Genomic DNA, 12,369 nt, shown 5'->3' on the forward strand with positions numbered 1-12,369 from the left:
GTAATTCGTTTAAATATCTTGTAATTTGTTTTTTATTTTCTGTAATTTAGTGTTTTTTTTGTAATTTAGGTAATTTTATTTAATTTATTTAATTGTATTTAATTTAGGTAATTTATTTAATTGTAGTGTAGTGTTAGGTGTTAGTGTAATTTAGGTTAGGATTTATTTTACAGGTAAATGTGTATTTATTTTAGCTAGGTAGTTAGTAAATAGTTAATAACTATTTAGTAATTATTCTACCTAGCTAAAATAAATACAAACTTGCCTGTAAAATAAAAATAAACCCTAAGCTAGATACAATGTAACTATTAGTTATATTGTAGCTATCTTAGGGTTTATTTTATAGGTAAGTATTTAGTTTTAAATAGGAATTATTTAGTTATTATTAGTATTTATTTAGATTTTTTAAAATTATATTTAAGTTAGGGGGTGTAAGGGTTAGGGTTCGACTTAGGTTTAGGGGTTAATAAATATAGTATAGTGGCGGCGACGTTGGGGGCGGCAGATTATTGGTTAATAAATGTAGATAGGTGGCGGCGATGTTAGGGACTGCAGATTAGGGGTTAATAATATTTAACTAATATTTGTGAGGCGGGAGTGCGGCGGTTTAGGGGTTAATATGTTTATTCTAGTGGCGGCAATGTCCGGAGCGGCAGATTAGGGGTTAATAATTTTAGTGTTTGCGATGCGGGAGGGCCTTGGTTTAGGGGTTAATAGGTAGTTTGTGGGTGTTTAGTGTTCTTTTTAGCACTTTAGTTATGAGTTTTATGCTACAGCTTTGTAGTCTAAAACTCATAACTACTGACTTTAGAATGCGTTACCAATCTTGACGGGATAGGCTGTACCGCTCACTTTTTGGCTTCCCAGGACAAGCTTGTAATACCGGCTCTATGGAAGCCCCATAGAAAAAAGACTATACGCAATTTGTGTAAGTTGATTTGCGGTAAGGCCAAAAAAATGTGTGGTTCCCCTAAATCTGCAAGACTCATAATAGCAGCGGTAGTGAAAAAGCAGCGTTATAACCTGATAACGCTGCTTTTTCACCATACCACAAAACTCGTAATCTAGCCAAAAGACTTTCAGGGGCCCATTTATCAAGCTCCGAATGGAGCTTGAGGGCCCATGTTTCTGGCGAGCCTGCAGGTCACCAGAAACACAAGTTATGAAGCAGCGGTCTAAAGACCGCTGCTCCACAACCTGTCCCCCTGCTCTACGAGTACGATCGGGTTGATTGACACCCCCTGCTGGCGGCCGATTGGCTGCGAATCTGCAGGGGGTGGCATTGCACCAGCAGTTCACAAGAGCTGCTGCTGCAATGCTGAATACGGAGAGCGTATTGTTCTCCGTATTCAGCGAGGTCTGTCGGACCTGATCCGCACTGTCGGATCAGGTCCGACAGACCTTTGTTAAATAGGGGACTCAGACTCAAACCAGAGTGAACATAAAAAAAACATTAAAGTTTCTGATTTTAGTACTTGCTTAATGGAAATATGAAAGTTAAACTTTTGAAATTCAAATTCAAAAGCAAAAAGCTTCTGTGTATAGAAAGACTCGGGGACTAATAAAAAAAAAAAAATGAAGAACTTTACTAAAAATAGTTTAACATAATTATACTGCTTAATATAAAAGAAAATAGGGAGACAGTGTAAAAGCCAAAATGGCCAAAAAATAAGTATAGCTACAAAAAAACTAAACAGTGGGAAGTCTTAAAGGGATATGAAACCCAATTTTTTTAAATTAAGATAGATCATGCAATTTTAAGCAACTTTCTAATTTATTCCTATTATAAGTTTTCTTCATTCTCTTGGTATCTTTATTTGAAAAGCAGGAATGCAAGCTTAGAAACCGGCCCATTTTTGGTTTAGCACCTAGGTAGCGCTTGCTGATTGTTAGACGGTTCCTAAGCTTACATTCCTGCTTTTTAAATAAAGATACCAAGAGAACAAAGAAAAATTGATAAAAGGAGTAAATTAGAAAGTTGCTTAAAATTGCATGCTCTATCTGATTCATGAAAGAAAAAAATCTGGGTTTCATAAACCTTTAAAGGGACATTATACACTCGATTTTTCTTTGCGTAAATGTTTTTAAGATGATCTTTTTATATACCCCATCGGGGTGTGTTTTTTTTTTAAATTGTATAGTTTTGCTTATTTTTAAATAACATTGTGCTGATTTTCAGACTCCTAACCAACGACTAGATTACGAGTTTTGCAGTACAGTTATACCGTTGAAAAATTTACTATTGCGCGTGGAAATACATGTGGTGAGCATCACACTGGAGAGAGTATTTTACCTTCTGCAGCAGATAGTGACATAGCAGTGCTAAATACAAGTGGTGAGCATCAGATTAAAGAGAGTATTGTACCTTGTGCAGCAGATAGTGACATAGCAGTGCTAAATACATGTGGTGAGCATCACACTGGAGAGAGTATTTTACCTTCTGCAGCAGATAGTGACATAGCAGTGCTAAATACAAGTCGTGAGCATCAGATTAAAGAGAGTATTGTACCTTGTGCAGCAGATAGTGACATAGCAGTGCTAAATACAAGTGGTGAGCATCAGATTAAAGAGAGTATTGTACCTTGTGCAGCAGATAGTGACATAGCAGTGCTAAATACAAGTGGTGAGCATCACACTGGAGAGAGTATTTTACCTTCTGCAGCAGATAGTGACATAGCAGTGCTAAATACAAGTGGTGAGCATCACATTGGAGAGAGTATTTTACCTTCTGCAGCAGATAGTGACATAGCAGTGCTAAATACAAGTGGTGAGCATCAGATTAAAGAGAGTATTGTACCTTGTGCAGCAGATAGTGACATAGCAGTGCTAAATACATGTGATGAGCATCACACTGGAGAGTCTCCAGTGTGATGCTCACCACATTTATTTAGCATGCTAATTATACCGCCAGCCCTGCCCCTGACTACTCTACTCAATGCTCGTTTAACTCTACAGGCCTCTCTGAGCTCTGCCTCTGCTCTGACTGTCCTCCAGGCGATGTCGGGAGTGGTGGATTAGGGGTTAATAACTTTTATTAGTGTTGGCGATGTTGGGAGCGGCAGATTAGGGGTTAATAGCTTTTATTAGTGTCAGCAATTTCGTGGTGCGGCAGATTAGGGGGTAACAACTTTATTTAGTGTCGACGATGCGGGTGTGCGGCAGATTAGGGGTTAATAAATTTATTTAGCGTCTGCGTTGTCGGGGGCGGCGGATTAGAGGTGTTTAAACTTGGGGTTTATGTTAGTGTGTTAGGTTTAAATGTAACTTTCTTTGCCCTATAGATATCAATGTGGTTGCGTCATGGCGATCGTCATTCCGCACTTCAGGTGTTAGTTTTTTTTCTAACACTTTTTCCCCATTGATGTTTATGGGGAAAGCGTGCATGAGCATGTAAACTCAGCCCTTGGCTTTTGTGCGGTATGGAACTTAACGCACCATAACACACAGCACATGGAGGCTTTTCAGTAACTCGTAATGGCAGCGCTATGGAGAGTGAAATAACGCAATTTTTTTGGCATTATTCTCACACCTTGTTTAGCACAAAACTCGTAATCTAGGTGATTGTCCCAAAATTTTTAATGTATACTGATGTATACAGACTTCAGATTGCTTCTGTGGGTCTTTTACTATGCAGGGGGGGGGTGAGGTTCTGCTATCAGCCCCTTTCAGTGGGTGTCCCAGGCTTATCTCATTAACAGTGTTAACTTGGAAACTTCTAAGTAAGTTTTTAAAAGGTTTTACACTGGATTCTTATATCAATATCTGTGCATATTCTTCTTTATAGTAGTGTCTATTACATGCAGTTAAAGGAAAATTTGTATATACTGCCCCTTTAAATACCCTTCAGAACAATATTTAAGAAGTGAAAATGTATTAGCCTCTTTTTAGCCAATAAACAACAGATTGCAAAGGGCTGGAACAGCCCAGAATGCCAAGTTCCCATGTAGTCACAGCAATTAAATTGATTCATTCTGAAAAGGCTAGGAAAGAGAGAGACAACAAGTCACAAACCCACCACAGAATCCACATCAATGTATCCAAAAACGTTTTGTGTAAAAAAAAAAAGGCTCAAAACAGCTACTTCCCAAGTAGCCACCCATTACACAAAGCTAAGAGGAAGTGATTCAAACCACAGAATGTTTGTGTAAGAAGTCTGCAGTTGGAAGTCCAATCTAATCTTCAGGAGGAAGATCTTCCTACATCTAATGTGTTAGCTGCTTCTGATGTTCTGGAAGCCCTGTTGACCACCTCTATGGAGAATACCATTGCTGTTCCTGGAACAGAGGATTTTTCCATCGCTGAATCATCTGGTGATCCTGCTCCTGATGCTGTTCTTGGTGAAGGGAAGAACATTAACTGGTCTGCTGTTGTGTCCTTTGGTTCTGAGGAGGACACTGCAGAAAATAAATCGCCTCCAAGCAGAAAAAGGTGCAGATTCTGATGGATGGGAGTGTCCTGGTTTAGATCTTCCAGTAGTTAAGAGCACAGATTGATGCTGACTCTTTAGTTTCAGAGTTTCCTTCTGTCTCTACTAAAGATGTTCATTCTGACTCAAGCCAGTGTATCAGTGACTTATCTGATTCCTTTTCTGTTGATTATATAGATAAAAGAGATGTGAAACAACTTGCTCAAGTTACTGGTTATGAGGCTGGTAAGGGGGAGCCTAGGAGGTCAGAATGTCAAAGAGGAGGATCTCCTTCAAGTCTTAAGAAAAAGAAAGTAAAAAAGAAGTCCTGATGTTAATTCTTTTTTGTTTGTGTGATGTTTCTGACCATTTCTTCCCTTAATGCCAGGTGAATGAAAACTATAGCAAGGAGAGATGCAATTTTTATGTTATTATCTGTATGTTCTGCTAATATTTTTATTTGCATGAATGTGGCCTCTCTGAACATCTTAATGTGCTGACTTGGAGTATGGTCCTAAAGTATGGTCTTGTTGTTCTCATAGGAATGGGGGGTGGGAGTTTTGTTTAAGGTTTTTTTTCTATCCTTAATGTTGTTCATATTGGTCAGGTTCTTTTGGTTGGTTTAAGGGTTTGTTGAACTGTTTTTTGTTTGTGTAATGTATGTGCTTCTCCAAATAGGGAAAAATGTTTGCTTATTCTTAAAACCTTCAAGTTTTTTCTGCTAGTTTGGGATCCTACTTTTTTGGTTGGGGATTTTAATTGTTTTATTAAGAATTGGGACAGAGAGGGGTGTGTGATTGTAGGATGGATAGCTCAGGGAATATTTTATTGTTTTGAAGATAAAGTATGGTAAGGGTGTCTGGAAACTGAATGTGAGTTTGTTAGAAGATGAGAATATTAAGTGTAACTTTGTCTGGCGTGAATGAAAGTGTGATTTTAGTAATGTGCTTATGTGATGGGATTGGGTGAAGGTGGAAATAAAGAGTTTTTTTATAAAGAAAGGGTGGGAGAAGGCTAGAATGGAAAGGGAGTTTAGTTGTATGATATATGGAATTTTAGTTGTTGTATTTGTAAGAATTGTGAAATTGTGGTATTTATGTGCATGAGGAAATTGCTGAAGCAAGAAAGAAAATTTAAACATGTAGGAGTGAAAAATGAAAGAATTTTTTTATGGCAAGATTGGAGAAAATAGAAAAGGATGAGTCTTGTAGTAAGACTGGAAAGACTGGTTTTCTGAGATGAGTGTTAATTATTGGTACAGATGGTGTTTTGCGTGAAGTTTGTGAGTATTATTGTGAGCTGCATAAAGAAAAGATGAGAGATGTTTTATTAGAAATGGAGTTGTTGGAAGACATTGAGGTTAAGTTAGGAAAATATGATAATAATTTGTTAGAAAGGGATGTAAGTTTTAATGAGATTGCAGAGGTTTTAAGAATGGGAATGGGAGGGAGAGGATGAGGTCTGTTACTGTTGCTACTGTGGATTTTGAAAAAAGCATATGATAGGGTAGTGCATGAGTTTATGTTTCATGTTTTAGAATATTTAGGTTTTTCTGGTAAGATTATTGGACAGTTTAAATGTTTGTATTGTGATATTGTGAGTAAGGTTCAGGTTAATGTTTTTTTGACTGTGGGATTTTTTTGTTTAATATGGAGTGTGTCAAGGTTGTCCTTTGTCTCCTCTGTTATTTGTATGTGTGATTGAGCCATTGTTGACTAGTTTGAGGAAGGATACATTAGTTAGCAATGGAAGGTGTTTAAAAGTGATTGGGTATATGGGTGATGTGAGTGTGGTATGCAAGACTCATCCTGGTTTAAGGAGGGTGAAAACTTTGGTTGAATGCTTTTTGTATGGCTAGTGGTTTCAGAGTTAGTTAGAATAAATGTAAAGTGAAAGTTTTTGTTAATGATAGGGAGATTGATTTGTGTGTATGGCTTGTGACTGATGGTGCAATTGAGGTTTTGTTTGTAAAATTTGATGTGGATTTGAAAGGCTTGGAAATTTGGAAGAATCTTTTGGATAAAGTAAGTAGAAAACATTAGTTTTGGTCTTTAAGGACTTAATCTTTGGAAGGAACAATTTTAGTTATTTAATCTGTTTTAGTCCCTATTTTTTTGTATTTAGCATTAGTTTTACCTCCTCCTGAGAGGGTTTTTAGGAGAATTTTGAGAGTTGTCTTTTGATTTTTTTTGGAGTTCTGGTATCGAGCGTTTGAAAAGAGATGTTGTTATTAAGAGTACGAATGTTGGTGGTAAGGGTTTTCCTGATGTGGAGAGATTCTTTGCTGTGAAATATGTTAGTAGGTGTGTGGTCCTGATAGGTAAGGATAGCATGGCTGGTTATATGGTAAAGTATTCTTGTGGAAATGTTTTAAGACAATATGGTATGTTAGAGAGTGACAGAAAGAAACCCCATGTTTTGCTGTTTTGTGGTTTATGTAAAGGTGGAATGTTGGATTAAAAAATATGGTTTGGAAAATGTTAGTAGGGAGATGTGGCGTGAAAATAGAATGGTGCTAAAAATGTTGGAAAAAAAGGAAGGTCTTGAGTTGATTTGGGGTTTGGATGAGAAGGAATGTGTTTTGGTGTGAAAAAATGTGTGTAATAATTATTTGATGAATAGGCAAAAATATATTAGCTGGATAAGTGTGCTTAAGTGTTTGCCGACAAGGGATTTTCAGAAGTGTGTTTTAGGGATTGTTGTGGTCAAAGTGAGAGTGTTAGTAATTTGTTGTTGGAATTGTGAGTATATTTGGGATGTGTGGAGAAGTTTGAGAAGGATGATTAAGGGTCTAACTTAAGTTCAGTTTTTTACTTTTAATATGATGATGTATGGTTTGTATATAAGTGGTGTGGATAAGAAAAAAGCAAGGTTGATATGGTTGTTAGCATGTTGTGTGAAAGAGGTGTTGTGGGATGTGCATAATATATTGATTTTTAAAAAAGAGGTAGTGAGTGTACATGATTGGGTGATTTTTTTTTCTTTTGATAGGAGGCGATATGGGGAATTAGATTCTGAAGGCATCTGGAAGATGAAGAAGTCGAAGGATTAGATTTTTTAGTTATTCATTTTTTTATCAGTAAGTTTTTGTTGGAGGGACAGTCGATAGGGACAGCTTGGAAGGACATCTTGAGGACAGTTTTAGGGATTAGTGGGTGTGGTGTAGGATAGTTATGTGTAGGGCTAGTTTTGAGGGATTTTGTAAGGGAGAATTTAGATTTATTTTTTTTAAGCTTGTGTTTTTGTGGTTTGTTTTTGTCTGTATTTGAATTATGTTTAATTTATTCTGTGTGAATGTTAGTTTTATGTCTAATGATGACAAAAGTTTAGGTCAATATTCCAGTTGTTTTTTAACAAGAGATATTTTTTTCACAAGAGATATTTTGCATTTGTAATTATGATTTTATTCTGTATATATGTATATATGATTATTTCTCTAATTAAAGCTGTCCCGGCATGGTCTGAATCACTGTACTAACCCTAGCTAAGCTTATAAGCTGTGTATACAGAAATTCTATGGCAAAAAGAGAGTCTGCCTTAAAACAGACTGAAATAAAAAAAGTGTTATTGTAAGCATCATTTGCATGCCTTACCCAGAATCCTTTGCTGCTTTGGAAACAATGTATCCAGAGGTTTTCTGTGAGAAAAGCAAGCCTTTTGCCTTGTCTAGATTTGTTAAAGGGCTACACAAAGAGTTATTCTCTTTACAGATAAATACAAAGATATATATTGAAAAATAAAAATAACTTTTTTTCTAAATGAAAAACAGGAATTTCAATTATGTCTATTCAAAATAAACTAAACATTAAAATTGATTAAAATTGATATTACATTGTTTAAGGTATTTGACTGGGAAGGGCTTTAACATATATATATATATATATATATATATATATATATATATATATATATACATATATATATATTTATATTTATGCGTATATATGTATGTATATGTGCACATACATATTTACACATATAAACACATATTTACACATGTATATATATATATATATATATATATATATATATTTATTTACTTACTTATATACACATGTATACATACACATATTTAGACATATATAATTAAAATCACAATATTTTATTAGAAAATCCTGATTTTTTTCCCATATCACAGATAATGCTATGTCTGCAGCCAGCCACTCCTGTTACTAGTCTCACTGCTTTAAAAGAGTGGGAAAAGGGGGAGCAGATGTGGGACTTATAGATGTGAATAGTTTCTTTAGAACTAACTGCACCAAGTTTAAACATATCTGTACAGTCAGGTAAATGTGTTCATTTCTGATATAAATATAAAATAGTATATACACAGCACAAACATAGAGCAACTCAGACACACACACAGATATTTTTATACATAAGTTGATAAAACTTTAAAATATGCCATAGACCAGCACCTAATCATGATTTACGCTTGTCGGGTTAGCATGACTTCAGAGCTCTGGTTAACTGTTACGCAAGACAAAAGTTGCACAAAACACATCAAAAATACACTTAAAAGTACAGTTATACTCATAATGACACTGTGTAATAAAAATTATTTTTTAAATAAATTGCATAAAAAAGTAGTAATTATATCTAGGTTAGGGAGCTTTTGTGGTTATTGGCTGACACGTTTCAGCTAAGAAGCCGTACTCCAGGACATATATAATATGCACAATCCAACAATTTATAAAAGGCTAAAAACAATTTACAGTAATTGGTTACACACCCACTCAAAACACCCAATCTCCTTAAAGGTATACAAACCCTTTTACAACATATATATACAGTATATACATATATACGCCTGTGTAAAAACCTGTATCACATATAGGTACAGTATATATGCTTATATACATATATATTTAAGATTGCTGCCATCGCTGCGCTACTTAACCCCTTCGCTGCGTGATGTTCTGATGCCGTCTCTGACCGCACCAGAACAAGGCTCCAATAGGAGCCTATGGAAGTTACATGAACTTGTAATACCAGCTCACATTAGCATGTGCTGGTATTACCCAGTGGAGTGCAAAATTCACTTTCATGAAAGCGATATTTAGCGCTCTACTTGTAACCTGGCCCTTAATATTTACATTGTTTTCAATAAAGTTTAACATTTTGGGATTGATTACAATTTTATAACAATGTTTATGAAATGATTTATCTACAAAAAGATCCCTATAGACTTTAATATTGAATTATGTAGAAAAATCATTAGATAAACTTTTCTAAAAGATTGTGATCTACCCAATTAATATCTATAATAGTTTCCAGGTCTCTTCAGCCTAAGTACAGAAGCGTTTTGCCTTAATTTATTTGTTTCCTCTCTGAAAGGTAACATAGCTTTCTTCACTAAATATAGATGTTTCTTTGTACATAATTAATATTGTCTTAACCCCTTAACGACCCCAACTTACCCTGCACGTCGCTGGTCGGTAAGGGTTTTTGGACCCTAGTTGCTTGGGTCTCGCCAACAGCGGCAAGACCGCACTATTACAACCTCCCTCTCCTCCAGTAGGCCTAATAGAATAGCACAGTTTTGCCGCTGGCGGTGAGAGCCAAGCTATTAAAAAAGCAAGCCCTGTTAAAATTCATACAGTGTGAGACATATATTATATTCTTAAAACATTGTCCATACTTTTTGATGTTCAAACATCATCTTATAATCATGATACATGATTGTTTCCAGACTATCATTAAAAGTGGACAGCAAAGTTCAGAAATTAATGTGCTTATGTTTTTATTTTAGGTGAGGCTGGAGAAAGAGGACCTTTTGGCCCACCAGGTAAAGTAGGTCCTCCAGGAAATCCAGGGACCCAAGGACGTCAAGGTGAACCAGGACCACCAGGACCTGTTCAACACATAAAAAAGACTACCTATGCTTTTCATGTTGGACTCACAAAAGCATCTCCTCCTTCTAATGTTCCAATTAAATTTGAAAAAGTATTTTACAATGAACAAAATATATACAACACCAAAACTGGTAAATTCCTAGCTCCTGTAGAAGGGCTTTATTTTTTCACCTACCATGTTACGGTGTACTCCAAAAATGTTCATATAACCCTTAGGCATAACAGTAAAATTGTGCAATATATGTTACATGTTTATGGTTCTACCACTGAACAAGCTTCTGGCTCTTCTCTTCTACAACTTGAGAAAGGCGATGAGGTTTGGCTACAAGATGTTGATGGTAACAATGGTCTTTATGCAGACAGTAATGATGACACAACATTTTCTGGTTTCCTGTTATAACAATTTGATTCTGAAAACAAATATGATTGAGATACAGAGCGCAACTACTAATATACCTCTATCAGATTTACTTATTTTCTAGGTATCCTTTGGTGAAACTCTTTTCCATGAAAGAATATTGATGTAGGCGTGCACTTGTCTTGATCACTATATGCATAACATTGTTTCAAAGATTGTTGCAAACAGCGCTGCCATATACTGCTCAATGCACATGCACGCTCCTGAGCCTACCTCAATTTGGCCCTAAGGAAACTAAAATATAAACATTAAAGGGAAATAAAACTGCTGGTCACAATTACTTTGGTTATTACTCACCAACCTATTTTTTTTCTCTTGTGCTTGCAATACTCTTCAAAGTTGTTATCTTATTTAATCCTTCACAAGGGCTGGTTAGAGAAACATGGACATCCAGAGGATTTGTTTTAGAAGGGGGCAAATATTCTTTACAATTAAATAGTACCAAGTATCTAAAGACATATCTGTGTATGTATTGTAGCAAAGAATTGTAAATTAGTGCTATTCCCACTTGCTGACAGACACAAACACTTGGGTGCAGGGCCAATAGAATCAACACAAACAGTGACATACACACACTTACACTACTACCATCTAGAGCACAGGTGAAATCATCTTCTGATCAGTAACCATGGTTATTAACTTGCTCTCACCGAGCATAATCATGAAAATCTGTCCTGTTAGTGTGCCCTGATGACTGTAACTGAGAAACACTGTCATAGAGGACAGAGCACACATTTACAGCACAATTTAGATACAAATTCTCTGTGATGTCAACTTCTAGAGTATTAAAACACTATATAGAGTATTAACTTATACTGTAATGCAACATGTTTCAAAAGAAGTAGTGAGAATTACTAGTTGTCCTATATGAACTCAAACGACATTGTCACAGCAAACCAAGATAGATTTGTATTTAAAACCTTGCACATGAGATGCAGCCCTCGTCTTAATAAGGAATTAAAGCTGTTTAACATGAACTACACTTGATTTGAGTGTCTTTTTTTAAAGGGGCATAATAGCCAATATATCATAGTTTTTATAAATGTCTTCATCTGCATCTAAATCATGCTAAATGTTAAACGCTTGATATTACCATCACTTTAAATCTTTGTTTTTGTATTATCCCCACAGCTATTTATATTGTATGCCAATGTTATGTTCCATTCTGACTCAAAATGAATTAACTATAAGGTCACTTGTAGGCACTGAATCACCAGTAGATTTTAGTCGACTAAATCTCCAGTAGATTTTAGTCGACTATAGTTAAAGTGTAAAAATCATTATTTAATCATTTTTATATATAATTTACAAACTGATTATATACTCCAGGAGTAAATATAACAGATTTTATTATCAATTGATTCTTCCTATAGAAAAAAGCATAACCCACGAGTATGGGTTATGTTATGCTGTGCCTGTGCTAGCAGCAGAAACTTTTTGTTTGTTGATGTAAGCCGCTTTCATCCTATTGGCTGATTTGAATTTTTCAGTCAATAGGAATGCAAGGGTACCCAATATAAAAGGGGTACCTTGCTTTAAATCTTCAGTGTGCGGTGGACGATCGCATGAAGAGGACCTCCATTTCATCGACGACTTCTGCCGACCCATTCCTCCTCCGCCGACTGCTCCACCTCCACGCCTCCGCCAAGAAGATGTACTTGTAATGGATGAAGATGGAGCCGCCTGGATGA

At 35.8% G+C, this 12,369-nt stretch overlaps 1 protein-coding gene across 1 annotated transcript in view; it reads left to right on the forward strand.

Moving 5' to 3' along the window:
- The window catches only part of LOC128652642 (adiponectin-like), a 54,529-nt gene extending 42,874 nt beyond the window's left edge, over window positions 1-11,655 (forward strand). Inside the window, exon 3 of the mRNA XM_053705574.1 lies at window positions 10,158-11,655. Coding sequence (XP_053561549.1) covers window positions 10,158-10,660 — 503 coding nt within the window. The 3' untranslated portion in view covers window positions 10,661-11,655. The remainder of the gene's footprint in view (window positions 1-10,157) is intronic.
- Window positions 11,656-12,369: the final 714 nt, after the last annotated feature.

This window comes from Bombina bombina, chromosome 3 (genome assembly GCF_027579735.1).
Source record: "Bombina bombina isolate aBomBom1 chromosome 3, aBomBom1.pri, whole genome shotgun sequence".
NCBI classification, from domain to species: domain Eukaryota; kingdom Metazoa; phylum Chordata; class Amphibia; order Anura; family Bombinatoridae; genus Bombina; species Bombina bombina.